General features: G+C 38.5%; 2 protein-coding genes across 2 annotated transcripts in view; both read right to left on the reverse strand.

Moving 5' to 3' along the window:
* The window catches only part of LOC131938283 (gelsolin-like protein 1), a 29,979-nt gene extending 18,654 nt beyond the window's left edge, over positions 1-11,325 (reverse strand). The window contains exon 1 of the mRNA XM_059296257.1: positions 11,150-11,325. The gene's annotated coding sequence lies outside the window, so the exon portion shown is untranslated. The remainder of the gene's footprint in view (positions 1-11,149) is intronic.
* Positions 11,326-13,680: 2,355 nt separating this feature from the next.
* The window catches only part of LOC131938272 (leucine-rich repeat serine/threonine-protein kinase 2), a 36,493-nt gene continuing 29,710 nt past the window's right edge, over positions 13,681-20,463 (reverse strand). Inside the window, exons 63-69 of the mRNA XM_059296236.1 lie at positions 20,228-20,251; positions 19,240-19,318; positions 18,227-18,402; positions 15,840-15,980; positions 15,409-15,584; positions 15,188-15,280; positions 13,681-13,972 (exon numbers count right to left, since the gene is read on the reverse strand). Of these exons, the coding sequence (XP_059152219.1) occupies positions 13,839-13,972; positions 15,188-15,280; positions 15,409-15,584; positions 15,840-15,980; positions 18,227-18,402; positions 19,240-19,318; positions 20,228-20,251 (823 nt within the window). The 3' untranslated portion in view covers positions 13,681-13,838. The remainder of the gene's footprint in view (positions 13,973-15,187; positions 15,281-15,408; positions 15,585-15,839; positions 15,981-18,226; positions 18,403-19,239; positions 19,319-20,227; positions 20,252-20,463) is intronic.

The following is a 20,463-nucleotide window of genomic DNA, read 5'->3' on the forward strand; positions in this document are numbered from 1 at the left end:
TACTAGATTCTCGATATAGATCTAAATCTATCTAGTCTAGATAATCTAGATCTAGATTAGATCTAGATTCTATAAACTTATAGGAGTCTAGCGCTAGCTTACTGCTTAGAGCACTCACAGAACTCTCACAGTGAGTGAGTAGTCACAGGCCTAAAAAATAATGAAACGTGCGTTAAAAACATTCTACAAAAACATTGGTAACAATTAATAAGAATAATGTTAGATATTAGTAATCTGAGCATAACAGTCATAAAAAAATAAGCCAACTATAATGAAAAGGGATACAAACGATTTTTAAAAGCCTGAATCGAACTGAAAATATTCCCTTGTTCGCCATTTTGTTTTCTGGGATAACCTTGTCCGTATTTATAGTGTAAAATAAATGTTATGACTTCCATCGTTTTACTCTCCCTGGCCAGTTCAGTTCAGTTCAAGGTGGGGTTGAGGGCGGTTTTATTAAATATTTAAATTTATACAATAATTCAAAATCATTTTCAACGGCTTATGTTCAACACAAAAATATGAAAATGAGTGTAATCGATGGTTCCAAATCTACTTTAATTTTTAAAATTGTAGCTATAATTTTATCGCTTGCCATGTTTTTTAAAATAATTTTTAAAAAATTTAGTATGATTACATAGACTTTTCCTACCTATAGTATTAGTACTTAATAAATTTACATTAGTTTTTTGAGAAATCGGAAGTAGCGTAAATTACTACTTCCGGTCAACGGAAGCTACTCAAAATTTAACATAAGGTAGAGAATTAGATCTTATACTTACTTGTGGAATTTCATTTATCTATCTGAAATAGTACTCAAGTTATAGGCTTTTGAAAAATTCAAAGTAGAAAAAGTACCACTTCCGGTTATTGGAAATCGCTCAAAAGTTGATACGGATCTACGATTTTGATCAAATACTTATATATGAAATTTCATCAACCTAGCTGTAACGGTACTCAAGTTATCGTGTTTACACACGGACACACACACACACAGACACACAGACATACGGACAGAATTGCAAAGCCCAGTTTTTCAGACTGGATTACGCATAAAACCTCTTAGTTTTGATAAATCTGGATTGATAATTTTTGCCCGATTAAAATAAGTCCTCTAAACTTCGGATGTGATGAAGGACTGAGGTGTAATACGGTGAAAGATGTTAAAATTTCAAGTGATTTTTGTGCACGATTACAATACTTTCTCTATACTTCGTATATACGAGAAAGTAATAAGCGGAGAAGAAAGTAAGAAACAATGAGTGAAATCTGATTCTAGCTAGTCACTGGAGTGTTGGTTTAACCAAAGACGTGTTGGTTTAACCAAAGACGTGTTGGTTTAACCGAAGACGTGTTGGTTTAACCGAAGACGTGTTGGTTTAACCGAAGACGTGTTGGTTTAACCAAAGACGTGTTGATTTAACCAAAGACGTGTTGGTTTAACCAAAGACGAGACACAGTGGTACAGGCGATCCAGGCGTGTCACTAATTACAAAACCCAGGAGATTCTCCGCGACTGAAGGTAATATAGTTTAAAGCTATGGAATAAAGAGGTCACAAGTGATACATTCATGTTTTAAGCCAATGAAGAAATAGATCACAAGTGAAAAAGTCAGACACGAAGGTTAGGGAAGATCACAACATTCAAGAACGGACATGAAACCTGAGCCAATGTATCACATAACCCACCATCACATAGCCCACCATCACATAGCCCACCATCATATAGTCCACCATCACATAGCTCACCATCACATAGCCCACCATCACATAGCCCACCATCACATAGCCCACCATCATATAGCCCACCATCATATAGCTCACCATCACATAGCCCACCATCACATAGCCCACCATCACATAGCCCACCATCATATAGCCCACCATCATATAGCTCACCATCACATAGCCCACCATCACGTAGCCCACCATCATATAGCCCACCATCATATAGCTCACCATCACATAGCCCACCATCACATAGCCCACCATCACATAGCCCACCATCACATAGCCCACCATCACATAGCTCACCATCACATAGCCCACCATCACGTAGCCCACCATCATATAGCCCACCATCACATAGCCCACCATCACATAGCCCACCATCACATAACCCACCATCACATAACCCACCATCACATAGCCCACCATCACATAGCCCACCATCACATAGCCCACCATCAGCACACTTTGTTGTCCTCATCTCTAGTTTCATTTCAATATTTTAAGTTTTTTAAACCAACCGTTTAATATTAAGTTCATGAATAATTGTGAAATTAGAGCTAACTGACACGACAATTTACCGAACCGAATCACCATCAACTGTACATTGAAGATTGATGTTAAACGATTATGAAAATTTACAAACTGCCATCCCTACAGCACCCTGTTGGCTAGCAGACGTGTAAGCAACCTGTGACCCACGGGTAGCCGTGTAAGCAACCTGTGACCCAAAGGCAGCAAGAGATGGCTTGCATCAATTAAAGAGCAGGTTTGAGTAGGTTTATCAGCTGGTTGTCTTTAAGCCAATGGGAATCTGTAGGTAGGTCGTTTGGTTAAGCTAATGGGATTGGTTAAGTCAGTGGGTCGTTTGGTTAAGGGAATCTGTAGGTGGGTCGTTTGGTATATGGCAATGTCAGGGCTATGTACTTAAAGTTTTCTTTAATAAACTATTGACGACCTGTCGACATATAGTTTTTGAACTGTTTGCTGTGTATGGCAAGACCTTTGAACTGTACGTTGTGTAAGACAAGACCTTTGAACTTTACGTTGTCTAAGACAAGACCTTTGAACTGTACGTTGTGTAAGACAAGACCTTTGAACTGTACGTTGTGTAAGACAAGACCATTCAACTGTATGCAGTGACACGACCTTTCAACAGACATGATTATATAACATGCATGAACAATTGGACACAAAGTTATATCCAGTGAAGATCACTGCCCCCCCCCCCACCCCAAAAACGAAATAGAAACAAGTATATAATTAATTTATATGTAAAAGTGTCCTCCACCCCTCTCCGAGAAAAATGTCTGGGGAAAAAAACCCATAGACTATCTGTCCTGTTTCACAAACATAAAAGACGTGGAAGGCGACTAGTGCATTTTTCTGTCTCTAATAATAGGAGAAGGATTTCATGAGGAGATTTAACAATAGAACCGCAAACCTCTCTAAGTGCCAAGGCAACTTAATATAATACACGTATTGTGTGGACGCCTATAGAAATCAGCACGATGTTGTCGTGTGCTTAGAGAATAGATTCTGGGAGAATGCTATCCCAAACTTATAGAAACACGAACGCATGATATAACCAAATGTATCCAGTCCAACAATACAAGCAAACATATGAATTTGATTGTACCTAGATCAGTGGTTCTTAACTTGGGTTCGATCGATCCCCAGGGGCAGTGACTCACTGATTTAGCGGAGGTCAAGACACAAACCCGACTCATAATATGAGTTGTGATCTGATTTTGTAAATATGGACGACAAACTAGCGGCCGATGATAATTAGAATACGACATAGTGATCGAGATAACAATATCGTGATATTTCTATATCGTGGAACCTTTGACGTCACGACACACGTGCGTCATGAATCGTGTCAACGCCGCCTATACAGGCGCGCGTTGATGGTGACAAACATACTTTTTATTTCTATATCGCGGCCCAGTAGTCTAGTGTAGACTTGTGACTGTCGTGATGGCACGTCGTGTGATATCTTTTTTTTTAATATTTTAATCCCCTGATACTTTGTCAAGCAAAAAAAAAAAAAAAGAGTTGTCGGACGAATTCAAATGTATAACGAAACATGATGGCAGTCAGCGTCTTAATTGCATGTTTTGTAATGCCAAGTTGAACAGTTCTAATCAAGCGCCCGCAAAACTAAGAGAGTAAGCCTATTCCATTAAGCTGCATGGAGAAAAAAAAATAAACAAGTACACAACGCTCGCTTAGTACAAGGTGAAGCCTCGCATCTGAACTGGTGTCTGAAAGGCGCTGGTTTGCAGTAAATAGTCATTGTTTTGTTTCTGTTTTTGTGTGAAAATCATATTTGAATGGTTTTGTTCTTTGAACACAGTGATGTTGATGCACGGTTCGTTTTGTGCACCAGTAAAATATATACTTATGTTTTGAATTTAAAAAAATAAAATATAAAGGGGTTCCGTGAATGCGCAAAAGAAGCTGATGAGGTTCGGAACCTCCAAAAGAACCAGTGACCTGGATGTAAGAAAATGTCATGCATCATCACACAGCTATGTCAAACAGCCCACAGTAGAAAACCTGATTTATCTAGGTAAGAATTTGATTTCACTGCACTAAAAACTGTAGAAGGTTCTTTGATCCAGCTAGTGTACAATGTAGTGAGATGTGATTTACCAGATGTGTGATGGTTGTAAGGTCTTACATCTTCATGATGGCGGGCTGTCAGATAGGGGGGTGTGAGATAGGGGTTGTGAGATAGGGGGTTGTGAGATAGGAGGGGGGTTGTGAGATAGGAGGGGGGTTGTGAGATAGGAAGAGTTGTGAGATAGGGGGTTGTGAGATAGGGGGTTGTGAGATAGGGGGTTGTGAGATAGGAGGGGTTGTGAGATAGGAGGGGTTGTGAGATAGGAGGGGTTGTGAGATAGGGGGTTGTGAGATAGGGGGTTGTGAGATAGGAGGGGTTGTGAGATAGGGGGTTGTGAGATAGGGGGTTGTGAGATAGGAAGAGTTGTGAGATAGGGGGTTGTGAGATAGGAGGGGTTGTGAGATAGGGGGGGGGGTTTGTGAGATAGGAGGGGTTGTGAGATAGGAGGGGTTGTGAGATAGGAGGGGTTGTGAGATAGGGGTTGTGAGATAGGGGGTTGTGTGATAGGAGGGGTTGTGAGATAGGGGGTTGTGAGATAGGGGGTTGTGAGATAGGAGGGGTTGTGAGATAGGAGGGGTTGTGAGATAGGAGGGGTTGTGAGATAGGAGGGGTTGTGAGATAGGGGGTTGTGAGATAGGAAGAGTTGTGAGATAGGGGGTTGTGAGAAAGGAGGGGTTGTGAGGTAGGAGGGGTTGTGAGATAGGGGCTTGTGAGATAGGGGGTTGTGAGATAGGAGGGGTTGTGAGATAGGAGGGGTTGTGAGATAGGGGGTTGTGAGATAGGGGGTTGTGAGATAGGAGGGGTTGTGAGATAGGGGGGGGGGTTGTGAGATAGGAGGGGTTGTGAGATAGGGGGTTGTGAGATAGGAAGAGTTGTGAGATAGGGGGTTGTGAGATAGGAGGGGTTGTGAGATAGGAGGGGTTGTGAGATAGGGGGTTGTGAGATAGGGGGTTGTGAGATAGGAGGGGTTGTGAGATAGGAGGGGTTGTGAGATAGGGGGGGGTTGTGAGATAGGAGGGGTTGTGAGATAGGAGGGGTTGTGAGATAGGAGGGGTTGTGAGATAGGGGGGGGGGTTGTGAGATAGGAGGGGTTGTGAGATAGGGGGGGGGTTGTGAGATAGGGGGTTGTGAGATAGGGGGTTGTGAGATAGGGGGTTGTGAGATAGGAGGGGTTGTGAGATAGGAGGGGTTGTGAGATAGGGGGGGGTTGTGAGATAGGAGGGGTTGTGAGATAGGGGGGGGGGTTTGTGAGATAGGGGGTTGTGAGATAGGAGGGGTTGTGAGATAGGAGGGGTTGTGAGATAGGAAGAGTTGTGAGATAGGGGGTTGTGAGATAGGAGGGGTTGTGAGATAGGAGGGGTTGTGAGATAGGGGGGGTTGTGAGATAGGAGGGGTTGTGAGATAGGGGGTTGTGAGATAGGAAGAGTTGTGAGATAGGGGGTTGTGAGATAGGAGGGGTTGTGAGATAGGAGGGGTTGTGAGATAGGGGGTTGTGAGATAGGGGGTTGTGAGATAGGAAGAGTTGTGAGATAGGGGGTTGTGAGATAGGGGGTTGTGAGATAGGAGGGGTTGTGAGATAGGAAGAGTTGTGAGATAGGGGGTTGTGAGATAGGGGGTTGTGAGATAGGAGGGTTGTGAGATAGGGGTTGTGAGATAGGGGGTTGTGAGATAGGAAGAGTTGTGAGATAGGAGGGGTTGTGAGATAGGAGGGGTTGTGAGATAGGGGGTTGTGAGATAGGGGGTTGTGAGATAGGGGGTTGTGAGATAGGAGGGGTTGTGAGATAGGAAGAGTTGTGAGATAGGAGGGGTTGTGAGATAGGAGGGGTTGTGAGATAGGAGGGGTTGTGAGATAGGGGGTTGTGAGATAGGAGGGGTTGTGAGATAGGAGGGGTTGTGAGATAGGGGGTTGTGAGATAGGGGGTTGTGAGATAGGGGGTTGTGAGATAGGGGGTTGTGAGATAGGAGGGGTTGTGAGATAGGAGGGGTTGTGAGATAGGGGGTTGTGAGATAGGAAGAGTTGTGAGATAGGAGGGGTTGTGAGATAGGGGGTTGTGAGAAAGGAGGGGTTGTGAGATAGGGGGTTGTGAGATAGGAAGAGTTGTGAGATAGGAGGGGTTGTGAGATAGGGGGTTGTGAGAAAGGAGGGGTTGTGAGATAGGGGGTTGTGAGATAGGAGGGGTTGTGAGATAGGGGGTTGTGAGATAGGGGGTTGTGAGATAGGGGGTTGTGAGATAGGAGGGGTTGTGAGATAGGAGGGGTTGTGAGATAGGGGGTTGTGAGATAGGAGGGGTTGTGAGATAGGGGGTTGTGAGATAGGGGGTTGTGAGATAGGAGGGGTTGTGAGATAGGAAGAGTTGTGAGATAGGGGGTTGTGAGATAGGGGGTTGTGAGATAGGAGGGGTTGTGAGATAGGAGGGGTTGTGAGATAGGGGGTTGTGAGAAAGGAGGGGTTGTGAGATAGGGGGTTGTGAGATAGGGGGTTGTGAGATAGGGGGTTGTGAGATAGGGGGTTGTGAGATAGGAGGGGTTGTGAGATAGGGGGTTGTGAGATAGGAGGGGTTGTGAGATAGGGGGTTGTGAGAAAGGAGGGGTTGTGAGATAGGGGGTTGTGAGATAGGGGGTTGTGAGATAGGAGGGGTTGTGAGATAGGGGGTTGTGAGATAGGGGGTTGTGAGATAGGAAGAGTTGTGAGATAGGAGGGGTTGTGAGATAGGAGGGGTTGTGAGATAGGGGGTTGTGAGATAGGGGGTTGTGAGATAGGGGGTTGTGAGATAGGGGGTTGTGAGATAGGGGGTTGTGAGATAGGAAGAGTTGTGAGATAGGGGGTTGTGAGATAGGAGGGGTTGTGAGATAGGGGTTTGTGAGATAGGAGGGGTTGTGAGATAGGGGGTTGTGAGATAGGAAGAGTTGTGAGATAGGGGGTTGTGAGATAGGAGGGGTTGTGAGATAGGGGGTTGTGAGATAGGGGGTTGTGAGATAGGGGGTTGTGAGATAGGAGGGGTTGTGAGATAGGGGGTTGTGAGATAGGAGGGGTTGTGATATAAGAGGGGTTGTGAGTTTCCAGAGTTTCTTCCCGGCATCCCGAAGAAAGTTTACCGCCCCCCCCCAACGAAATGGAATGTATATAGACAAAATATACTTTCAACAGTGTCCGCTTCCCCCCCCCCCCCCCCCCCCAGGAAACTTTAGTCCGTCCCCGAAAATTTCAAGTCCCCCCCCCCCCCCCCGGAGGAATAAAACACTGAGTCAAGGATTGTTTGTGACAAACTCATATCCAGTGCAATACATGACGTATAATACAGAAAACGTCGAATCAATGTGACTGTTACAGAGCAAGCTAGCAGTGCAGCGATCTACAGTTAGCCATATTTCCTATCTAGCTACCCTACACATCCACCCAGCTTTACCACCCCGCCCTATCACTAGAAAACCACTGGTCAGTCTGCCCTATCACTAGAACACCACTGGTCACAATCTGCCCTATCACTAGAACACCACTGGTCACAATCTGCCCTATCACTAAAACACCACTGGTCAGTCTGCCCTATCACTAAAACACCACTTGTCACAATCTGCCCTATCACTAGAACACCACTGGTCAGTCTGCCCTATCACTAGAACACCACTGGTCAGTCTGCCCTATCACTAAAACACCACTTGTCACAATCTGCTCTATCACTAGAACACCATTTGTCACAGTCTGCCATATCACTAGAACACCACTGGTCAGTCTGCCCTATCACTAAAACACCACTTGTCACAATCTGCTCTATCACTAGAACACCACTTGTCACAGTCTGCCATATCACTAGAACACCACTTGTCAGTCTGCCCTATCACTAAAACACCACTGGTCAGTCTGCCCTTTCACTAAAACACCACTGGTCACAATCTGCCCTATCACTAAAACACCACTGGTCACAATCTGCCCTATCACTAAAACACCACTTGTCACAATCTGCCCTATCACTAAATCACCACTGGTCACAATCTGCCCTATCACTAAAACACCACTTGTCACAATCTGCCCTATCACTAAATCACCACTGGTGACAATCTGCCCTATCACTAAAACACCACTGGTCACAATCTGCCCTATCACTAGAACACCACTTGTCAGTCTGCCCTATCACTAAAACACCACTGGTCAGTCTGCCCTATCACTAAAACACCACTTGTCACAATCTGCCCTATCACTAAAACACCACTGGTCACAATCTGCCCTATCACTAGAACACCACTTGTCACAGTCTGAGCTTTCAACCGGCTCATCTTTCTTGGCCTCTGTTCACACCGTCTGTCGCCTGAGGCCACCGTATTTCGTTAACCTGGACATGTTTTAAGTTAGAATATCGGGTAGTTGTTGTTTTTTTGTTTTTTTTGGGGGGGGGGGGGGGCAGAGGCGTAGCGACCCCTCCCGGCGGGGCGAACATTCAGTTTGGCGCCACGCCATATATATATATATATATATATATATAGATATATATATATATATATATATATATATATATATATATATATATATATATATATGTATATATATACATATATATATATATATGTATATATATATATGTATATATATATATATGTATATATATATATATACATATATATATATATATATATATATGTATATATATATATATATATATATATATATATATATATATATATATATATATATATGTATATATATATATATATATATATATATATATATATATATATATATATATATATATATATATGTGTGTGTGTGTGTGTGTGTATGTTTATGTGTGTACGACAGTCTTGAAAAAAATTAATAGTTACGCTGTATGATTGTCGTTCCCTAAAACTTAACTCAACGCCAATTAAATTCCTCTTAAGATGCATTATCCTTTAAAGATGATGATTAGTAATGTCAGAAAAAAATAAAAATTGTAGCAGGTGCTAATTCGTTTAGGACAGTGTTTTTATGTTTTATCTTTGGAACAGTCTATTCTATGATATAGTATATATTTGGATTATAAGTTTGTTAGATTAAGGTCATACAATTAACATACAATAGAAAATTATTGTTCACATTGGAATACCATATGGGTATTTCGTTGACTGGTTGATTGTATAATGAAACAAGCTAGAGGAGTTATCTAGTAAACGATCCAGTACAAATCCTGCGATTTTTGTTGGTGAAAAAGCGCCCCCCCCCCCCTTCCCCACCATCTTGAACAAAAATGTTAAAGCGGATTTTAAACGTCACTAACTCTTGTTTTTATGTTACACAATCGTAAAATACGCTTTAGTTCCATGGGTTCTTTTCTGAGTAATAAGGGTTATTTATTCCTTATTTTTTTCCGATTTTAGTCTTCGAAAAAGCGCCCCCCCCCCCCCCCCACATCTAGGAAAGCTGGAAAGCAGTTTTTCTGGTCACTGTTTCTTATGGATATGCCTTTTACAGTTACTCAATCAAGGTAGAAAACAGTTAAATAAGTATGAAAAGGCTCTCAGCCGTTAAATTTCTTTACTTTGACTGTTTATAATTGAAAACTGCAGCTTAAAATGAGCTTGTAAATATTTTTTTCTACCCCTTTTGGCGCCCCCTTAGGGTCGGCGCCCGGGGCGGCCGCCCTCCCCGCCCTCCCCTAGCTACGCCTCTGGGGGGGGTTGCGTGACATGAAGCTTACTGCCAAGTTATTGACCACCATTAAGCCACATCACGATGTATAACATTCCATTACCACCACCACTCATTATATCATTTCTAGGACCCCCTTCTCAAATAACATGACAGGAAATATCTCCTCAAGACATCGTGGTAAAGATAAAGCAGGAGTGATCCACCCTTAACACTCTCGTATATATTCGTGTATAACAATGGGGATTGGGATCAAATTTCCAGGGGCATCGAGTTTTGTTACAGAAGTTTCTAACAAAACCGTTTGATTTTCGAGAAACCCATAGCGACACACAGACACACAAGATTGCGAAACTGGGGTTTTCCTAGTCGGGAGGATGTCTAATGGGGAGATTAGTAAAAAAATCTCGGGTTTCGATCTTTTTTGAAGGCCCATTATTACATTACTATAAAAAAAGTAAAGAATGACTTTCAGCGTTAAAGGGCAGAGGCGTAGCGACCCTTCCCGGCGCCCGGGGACAAACTTTCTGATTTGCACCCCCCCCCCTCAAACTTTCGATTTGCACCCCTCCCCCTCAAGATTTCGATTTGCACCCCCCTCAACCTTTCAATTTATTTTTCCAACCCATTTTGGCGCCCCCTAAGATCGGCGCCCGGGGACATATGTCCCCCCCCCCCGCTACGCTACTGTTAAAGGGTTGTCAAAATTAACGGGTTGTCACTGTTAAAGGGTTGTCAGCGTTAATGGGTTGTCAACGTTAAAGGGTTGTCAACGTTAAAGGGTTGTCAACGTCAAAGGGTTGTCAACGTTAAATGGTGGTTGTCAACGTTAAAGTTAAAGGGCTGTCAACGTTAAGTGGTGGTTGTCAACGCTAAAGGGTTGTCAACGTTAAAGGGTTGTCAACGTTAAAGGCCCTAATTTTAAAAGTAGTACTTTAGTACTTTCTTTTCGTTTAACACTTTAACTCTTCGTGCAGTCGTGCAGTAGTTCAGTGTGGTTTTACTAAATGTAACTCATCAAGAGAGCTAAATAAATGTACTGAAATAAAGAGACTCCGCCACCAGATTTTAGCTTCTGAAGTTTTACTCTATTACTTCACTTGTAACACAGGGTTAAGAATTGAACACAAATTACTCAGCCGTAGCCAAGATGTAAAGAAAAAGTAACTTACCTTTTTTTAAAAAATTACCAGTCGTGTCCTACACACAGGATACAGGTGGTTGGCGCCCGTTTGTTGACACACGTCGTCTGCTAAATTCCTAAATACGATCCGCTTTTATTGCCAGATGGGTTTTATTTGAGCCAATCACCGAGCTCGTCTTTTAGAGGCCTTATCCAGTTTTAATTTAAAAAAAAAAAACAATAATTGTGATTTAAATATTTCAACAAGCTGTTGTCTCTGAGAGTTGTCTGTATTTCTAAACAAACCCAGCCAGTATGTCGCCTACTAGATCTAGAATCTATGTAGTCTATAGGGCATTTACTAGGACAACTGCTCATGTTCTATATTTAGCTTTTTCTTTATTTTTAAATTTTCGTTCAGACGTCAGTGTATTGCAAAATGGTGTGAATCACGTGCCAGTTATGGCGAAAACAAACAAACAAGAAAACGATCTACATAATTAATGTCATCTACGTCAAACAGATGACACTGAGAGTGGCGCCATTAAAAAATAAAAACCAGCACGCGCACAGCAAGATTATGTCGACACCCACGATACAGCCTGACTCATTAGGATATAAATGATAATTAGCATATTTCCCAGTGATGTGGGTATGGAAAATGATCATTCAGACCAGGTGTAAATTATGAGTTAACATCTACAAAAACCTAGGATTGTATGTAGCTAATGTAGGGCCCATTTGTACCCCCAGTTTAGGTAAGGGACGCAACTCAAGTTTGAAAAAGCAAGGCAGACAACTGCAATGAACAACAACGTTCTGATAGTAAGAAGTGGTTGTCAGTGACAGTACACAGTTGTGTGTGATGAGAAGCATCAAATTACGAGAATGATAATTATTAATTAGACAAAATAAAGATAGCTAAGCATCAGTAACATCATCCCTTATAGAATCTAGGCCTAAAGTTACATCAATTATAAATGACAAGATAAAATGAGAACAAGATCTATAGAGACATTGACAAAATAGTTTACTATAGTTAACTAAAGGTTAGGCCTTGCTGTCTTTACATGCACAACTCACTGATCCCAACAAATGTATGGGGAAAATATAACACAGACACACAATTAAAACAGCATTTTATTGTTGTAAATTTAACATCAAATAAAGACAATGAAAGGACAATCATTTTAAAAATTTCTGAAAAATTGGCAGGCCTGGCAATAACTATCCACACAAAAAAGTCAGATCTGTTAGTTAAAAATTGTAGGTGATACAGTATGTACATTATGATGAACGTGATTTAATTAAAGTTGTGTAAGTACACCATAACATGAATGCCATCAAATATAAACTTTGTAACAGTTGGGTGTAGTTAACATTTCTTTCAATGTAAGTCATCAAGCGTAAAAAGATTTTAGTAGATTAAAAAACATGTGAAAACTATAGAAATGTATTGTAAAAAATATAAAAATGTGGATTTAAAAATGTAGATTGTATATACAGAATGGGTTTAAAAAAGCGGATCTTATATAGATGTAAATTTTAAAATGTGGATCTTATACTGGTGTGGATTTAAAAATATGGCTTATTAAAATATGGATCTTATTAAAATAATTAAATGCTGATGTTATATAGATGTGGATTTCAATCATTAAAAAATCAATGAAAGACAAGTGTAGAAATTAATTAATTGGAATGTTCATTTTTTTAAAAGGCTGGTCTCAGCAGTACAAGACATCAAATTGACTCCTTGAGGTTCTGCTACTGGAGATCATACGTTGCAGTAAGAAATGGCCAGGTTTTAAACTTTAAATGTATCAGAAAAACCAATAACAAATTCAAGCAAGTGATGCATCACCACACAACTCCACTACATGTAACATCTCTACAATCAAACAAATGTTAATAGCTTCAGTATTGACCTTCTAAACTGTCAATTTGATGGTTGATCATCCAAACAGGAACATTAATTTGCTATGATGACCAGGAGACTATTGAAATCTACAGGGTGTTCTAATATTCTAAAACAACATTAATGTTCAATTAGTACCTGTAAGGACTAGTTTATCTAAGTTTGGTTCAAACCAGGGGAGGTAAATAAAATGGAATGAACAGTAGGATGTTTTTTTTTTTAATTTGAAAAAAAATTACATATGATCACAAACGGTCAGTTTTATAAACATGTTTTTTAAGGCTCAATATAAAAAAAATGTGTTTAAATGCTCATATGAAAAGGCAGTTTTTTTGGCAATTAGTAAAACTAAGAACACACCCAATATTTCAGATCAAAATATCGGCATTTAATAACAGAACTTTTGACAAAATGCTTGGTGTCTATGTTAACTTATAACTGACACTACATCAAAAGAACCAACAAGCTAACATGGCAACATTATTTTAAGCTCATTATGTAAAAAAATTAATTTTGAATTTTGAGAATGTAGCTAAGAAAAATAAAATATCCATTAATTCAACCAAAAGAAATGTATTAAAATTAAAAAAAAAGCTTTCTGGTAGAAAATCTAGCAGATATATTTGTTTTTGATTGTCAGATTATTTCTTTTTAAAAGAACAACAATTAAAAAAAGAGTTTTCTTTTTAAGTATACTATGGTTAAAATCAATTTTCTTAAATATTACTTCAGCGCTTTGCTGAAGTAATGTGTTTATTAAAGTAATGCGTTTACTGACATAGTAAGTTTACTGAAGTAATGAGTACTGAAGTAACGACACAGCTCACAAACCAGATGACAAAGATTGTGTCCTCCGTGTTTCACTTAGTTCTTTTCTTTTCTTAGCACAGTCAGAAAACTGCTTGGCTATTTGTGGGAAGTTAGCGTCCCAGACTCCAATACATCCATAGTGGCTGTCTGATGGGTACAATAATAAGATATTTAGGTATAATCATAGTTTTTAATTTTCAGAAAATAACCAAAACAATTAAATAATTGTAAATATTACAGAAAAACTACAAATCAAAGTTCGTCAAGATTTTAGGATAAAGAAGCAGAGACTAGTAAAAATTGTAGTGAAGTAAAAATGTGAAAAAAATAAACTTGACTAATTAAGGCACTCAAAAAACAAAATTTTTTAAAATAATTATAATATTTTTTAAGAAACATGTACGCTGAAATGAATTCCTTTACTGACTGCTGAGATTTTGTGCTCAGATGATAGAAGATGTGGAGACAGACCAAGCCTCAGAAAAAGTGGAGATAGACCTTGGCTCAGATGATAGAAGATGTGGAGACAGAGCTACAGCATCATGGTCCAGACATATAAGATTAGACTGAGTGGAAGAAGCTGGTAGAGCTGGTCTAAATCCTCCATGGGCTGTAGAGCCACAGGGATAGATGTCAGATAAATGTTGAGAGTTTTCTTCAGACGATTTTAAATTCCACAGATTGGACACTAAGCCCTATAACTCATCTCAGTCTTTTGGTAACAGCAGGTAGACTGGTCAAGTTATGGGAGTCATTGGTCAAACAGTCAAACTTGACTTACCTTTGTCCATAGTTGACTCGGTTCTAGTATGTACACTGGTCAAGTTATGGAAGTCATTGGTCAAATAATCAAACATGGCTTACCTTTGTCCATAGTTGACTCAGTTCTTGTATGTAGACTGGTCAAGTTATGGAAGTCATTGGTCTAACAATCAAACTTGACTTACCTTTGTCCATAGTTGACTCAGTTCTAGTATGTAGACTGGTCAAGTTATGGAAGTCATTGGTCAAACAATTAAACTTGACTTACCTTTGTCCATAGTTGACTCAGTTCTAATATGTAGACTGGTCAAGTTATGGAAGTCATTGGTCAAACAATCAAACATGACTTACCTTTGCCTATAGTTGACTCAGTTCTAGTGTGTAGACTGGTCAAGTTATGGAAGTCATTGATCAAACAATCAAACATGACTTACCTTTGCCTATAGTTGACTCAGTTCTAGTATGTAGACTGGTCAAGTTATAGAAGTCATTGGTCAAACAATCAAACATGACTTACTTTTGTCCATAGTTGACTCAGTTCTAGTATGTAGACTGGTCAAGTTATAGAAGTCATTGTTCAGACAATCAAACTTGACTTACCTTTGTCCATAGTTGACTCAGATCTAGTTTTGAACCCAAGACCTCCACTCAAGATGACAGTGGTGCTGGAGTTGGCTCCATATTTAGAAGAATCTGGATAGAAAAAAATTAATGCCTCAACACGTCCTAAAATCAAAATTACCAACAACTATACACAAATTATCTTTTACTGAGATTTCATTGACTAAAAGAGTAATTCAGATGAAACAAGGATGACTTACTTTTAATTTTAACAGCATGCAAACATCTAATGGAGGCAGTGTGTCTATGAAAACTGATGACTGGGATCCAGTTATTGACATCAATGAGAATGATCTGCCCCCCACCAGTTCCCACCCACAGGGTCTTTAATTCATTGAGGACCATGGCAGTGATGCGACCCTCTTTGCTGGTCAGGCTACAAGAAAACAACAAATAACTATCACATACAGAGTATTGCATTCTTTCAAAATATTTAATGAGGCACAAACTGGCTCCATATTACGTGCTGTACAGTAAAAGTAAAACTTGTTTAGTGTTGTTTATTACCACATTCATTTCTTTTTTTAAATTTATATTTTTTCTTTAATAAAAAAAAATTCCAACAAAATATGTTGAATAATAATGCCTTAAATTTTGGCTAATGTTTACAAATTGTTAACAGTTGTCTTACTTAAAACTTATGCTAACATCCAAAGAATTTTTGCGTTTGCCTTTCGAAACATCCCAGGCCTCTACAACAGAGCTGTTGCGGTGTGCCAGGTACAACTGTCTGCCACTTGCCATAGAACTTATAGGCTTTGACAGGAAGTTACTGCAAGACATACAACAGTTTTATTATAGGCTTGGACAGGAAGTTACTGCAAGACATTCAACAGTTTTATTATAGGCTTGGACAGGAAGTTACTGCAAGACATACAAGTTTTATTATAGGCTTGGACAGGAAGTTACTGCAAGACATACAACAGTTTTATTATAGGCTTGGAGTTACTGCAAGACATACAACAGTTTTATTATAGGCTTGGACAGGAAGTTACTGCAAGACATACAACAGTTTTAGTATAGGCTTGGAGTTACTGCAAGACATACAACAGTTTTATTATAGGATTGGACAGGAAGTTACTGCAAGACATACAAGTTTTATTATAGGCTTGGACAGGAAGTTACTGCAAGACATACAAGTTTTATTATAGGCTTGGACAGGAAGTTACTGCAAGACATACAACAGTTTTATTATAGGCTTGGACAGGAAGTTACTGCAAGACATGCAACAGTTTTATTATAGGCTTGGACAGGAAGTTACTGCAAGACATTCAACAGTTTTATTATAGGCTTGGACAGGAAGTTACTGCAAGACATGCAACAGTTTTATTATAGGCTTGGACAGGAAGTTACTGCAAGACATACAACAGTTTTATTATAGGCTTGGACAGGAAGTTACTGCAAGACATACAACAGTTTTATTATAGGCTTGGACAGGAAGTTACTGCAAGACATGCAACAGTTTTATTATAGGCTTGGACAGGAAGTTACTGCAAGACATGCAACAGTTTTATTATAGGCTTGGACAGGAAGTTACTGCAAGACATACAACAGTTTTATTATAGGCTTGGACAGGAAGTTACTGCAAGACATACAACAGTTTTATTATAGGCTTGGACAGGAAGTTACTGCAAGACATACAACAGTTTTATTATAGGCTTGGACAGGAAGTTACTGCAAGACATACAACAGTTTTATTATAGGCTTGGACAGGAAGTTACTGCAAGACATACAACAGTTTTACTATAGGCTTGGACAGGAAGTTACTGCAAGACATACAACAGTTTTATTATAGGCTTGGACAGGAAGTTACTGCAAGACATACAACAGTTTTATTATAGGCTTGGACAGGAAGTTACTGCAAGACATACAACAGTTTTATTATAGGCTTGGACAGGAAGTTACTGCAAGACATACAACAGTTTTATTATAGGCTTGGACAGGAAGTTACTGCAAGACATACAACAGTTTTATTATAGGCTTGGACAGGAAGTTACTGCAAGACATACAATTGTTTTATTATAGGCTTGGACAGGAAGTTACTGCAAGACATACAACAGTTTTATTATAGGCTTGGACAGGAAGTTACTGCAAGACATGCAACAGTTTTATTATAGGCTTGGACAGGAAGTTACTGCAAGACATGCAACAGTTTTATTATAGGCTTGGACAGGAAGTTACTGCAAGACATACAACAGTTTTATTATAGGCTTGGACAGGAAGTTACTGCAAGACATGCAACAGTTTTATTATAGGCTTGGACAGGAAGTTACTGCAAGACATACAACAGTTTTATTATAGGCTTGGACAGGAAGTTACTGCAAGACATACAACAGTTTTATTATAGGCTTGGACAGGAAGTTACTGCAAGACATACAACAGTTTTACTATAGGCTTGGACAGGAAGTTACTGCAAGACATACAACAGTTTTATTATAGGCTTGGACAGGAAGTTACTGCAAGACATACAACAGTTTTATTATAGGCTTGGACAGGAAGTTACTGCAAGACATACAACAGTTTTATTATAGGCTTGGACAGGAAGTTACTGCAAGACATACAACAGTTTTATTATAGGCTTGGACAGGAAGTTACTGCAAGACATACAACAGTTTTATTATAGGCTTGGACAGGAAGTTACTGCAAGACATACAATTGTTTTATTATAGGCTTGGACAGGAAGTTACTGCAAGACATACAACAGTTTTATTATAGGCTTGGACAGGAAGTTACTGCAAGACATACAATTGTTTTATTATAGGCTTGGACAGGAAGTTACTGCAAGACATACAACAGTTTTACTATAGGCTTGGACAGGAAGTTACTGCAAGACATACAATTGTTTTATTATAGGCTTGGACAGGAAGTTACTGCAAGACATACAATTGTTTTATTATAGGCTTGGACAGGAAGTTACTGCAAGACATACAATTGTTTTGGGATTAAATTGTTTGAATGATTTAAAACATTAAAAATGAATTAATACACAACTGATCTCATAAACTGGTAAACACAGACCTGACCTCCACTGTGTTATAAATGTTTACAACTGCCACACCAATTTTGATTTCCATAACAACAAACTTGGTTCCACATGAAGCAATTAGTTTGTGTTCTGTTGAGCTGTAGAGTATGCACTTTACAGGCTCATAGCTTTCCCCTAACTTCATCTCTATGGGGTCCATGTCAGGTTCCTGATGTAAAAACACAGATGACAAATTTAATCAACTGGCCTAACATCTGTTAAAGGGCACGGTTGGGTGATGAATACCAGATTAGCCAAAATGCTTATTTATAAACCTAATGCTATCATATCTAGCATATAGTTTCCTGCTGTTGCCATGGTGATGGCAGCCATCTTGGATATTTTTACAATTTTTAACATTGAAATAACTTTCTTAATTATCATTAAAATTGATCAAAAAATTTTCTATTTATTCTGTATACATATAGCAAACAAAACAGAACACATTTTTAAAAAGTTGTATGGTTTTTCTTTTACAGTTAAAATGTTGTATTTTTTGCACTAATTTTGATTTTTTAAAATGATTTTCAAAAAAAAATTTGTAAAAACAAAATTATTTTAATGTAATCTATCACGATTGTTACCAATATGTATCTTTATAATCCTGCAAGTTTTATTGAATTTGCATAAGCCATCTCTGAGTTATTTTGATGTTAAAAAGGTAAATAAAATCCAAGATGGCCACCATCACCATGTCAATGGCATGAAATTTTTGGCCATTTTTTTAATTTTTAGACTTAACTCTTTGAGTCATTACTATATGCTAAATATTATAGCATTAGGTGGAGAAATAAGCATTTTGGTTATTTTGATTTTCATCCCCTGCCCATGCCCTTAATAGTCAAGTAGAATACAGAAGAAGTGAGGTATTTTCCCTGTAATATGCTCTCCAGAAATGGGAAACATTAAAATAGCTGATGAAGTCATGAATCCATACATTTAAAACAAAACAAATACAAGTAATGATGTTTTTTTAAAACAAAGTCTCAGTGTGCAATGAACTGACCTGGAGGAGCTCTGATAATGGATACAGGGCCATCTTCCCATTGGCTAGTCCTGCTAGAACAAGTGGGTCATCTGTACGCCTGTAAACACAACAATTCTTTTAATTACATCTATACGCCTGTAAACATAACAATTCTTTTAATTACATCTATACGCCTGTAAACACAACAATTCTTTTAACTACATCTATACGCCTGTAAACACAACAATTCTTTTAACTACATCTATACGCCTGTAAACACAACAATTCTTTTAATTATATCTATACGCCTGTAAACATAACAATTCTTTTAATTACACTTGTAATGTATATTATTACTGTTCTCTAATATAAATGTCACAAGTTAACCGATGACACAGTTTTTATATATTTTTTTGTTTAATTTTGTATCTAAATTTAAATTGTTTAAATTAATGTTGACATCTCACAATTTTAAACCTAAACACTTATAGATTTTTGTATCAACAAGATTTAGTTTTTACCACTATAGTCTTATATCCTCCATTAAATAGACAAATAATCTTTTTTCCTCCTTAAAATCATTATAAATAAGTTTAGGATATTAAGGTTTTTTTTTTGAACTTACAAAATGTAACTATAAGTTACATCAAATATTTATAATTGAAAAGTAGCCTACATGAAACAAATGCAATTTTTCTTACTATTCAGGTAAAGTGGATTCTATAGTTGTTTCATAAGTTGATTTTATGAAATAATTAAAATTTAGGGGGGGGGGGGGTGAGAGAGAAAAAAGATAATGGGAGGAAAGTTACACAAAGGAAGGTAAAGCAGGATACATATATGTGCATTCCAATAGTATATTCATTGTGATATGGTGTGAGCTATGATAAGAGCAGAGCTACAGTTTACAAAGCTAATACAAAATATTTTTTGCTATATGAGCTATGAAACACTGACAAGTGAGTTACCCCTAACCCTGCTGCTATAGTGTAGGGTTTGATGCTAATTAGGGTTTGGTGCTAATTACCTGTAAGTGGCTTGTGGAAACTTTCTGAATGTTTAGAAAACAGGGGAGAGAAATATTTTATTCATCTCTATTGCAATAAGGTAAATATTTGTAACACTTTCTATTCAACATCTTCAACAACTTTAACTAAATCTTTATTAAATATGAAATAATTAATCTCTTTTCTTTTTTAATTCAACAAACTTTAGTGAGAATTTATTAAAGAATAACGTAAGTAACTTGATTAAATAAAGATT

This window comes from Physella acuta, unplaced genomic scaffold, assembly GCF_028476545.2.
Source record: "Physella acuta isolate Inbredline_101_S28 unplaced genomic scaffold, ASM2847654v3 ptg000240l, whole genome shotgun sequence".
In the NCBI taxonomy this organism is placed as follows: domain Eukaryota; kingdom Metazoa; phylum Mollusca; class Gastropoda; family Physidae; genus Physella; species Physella acuta.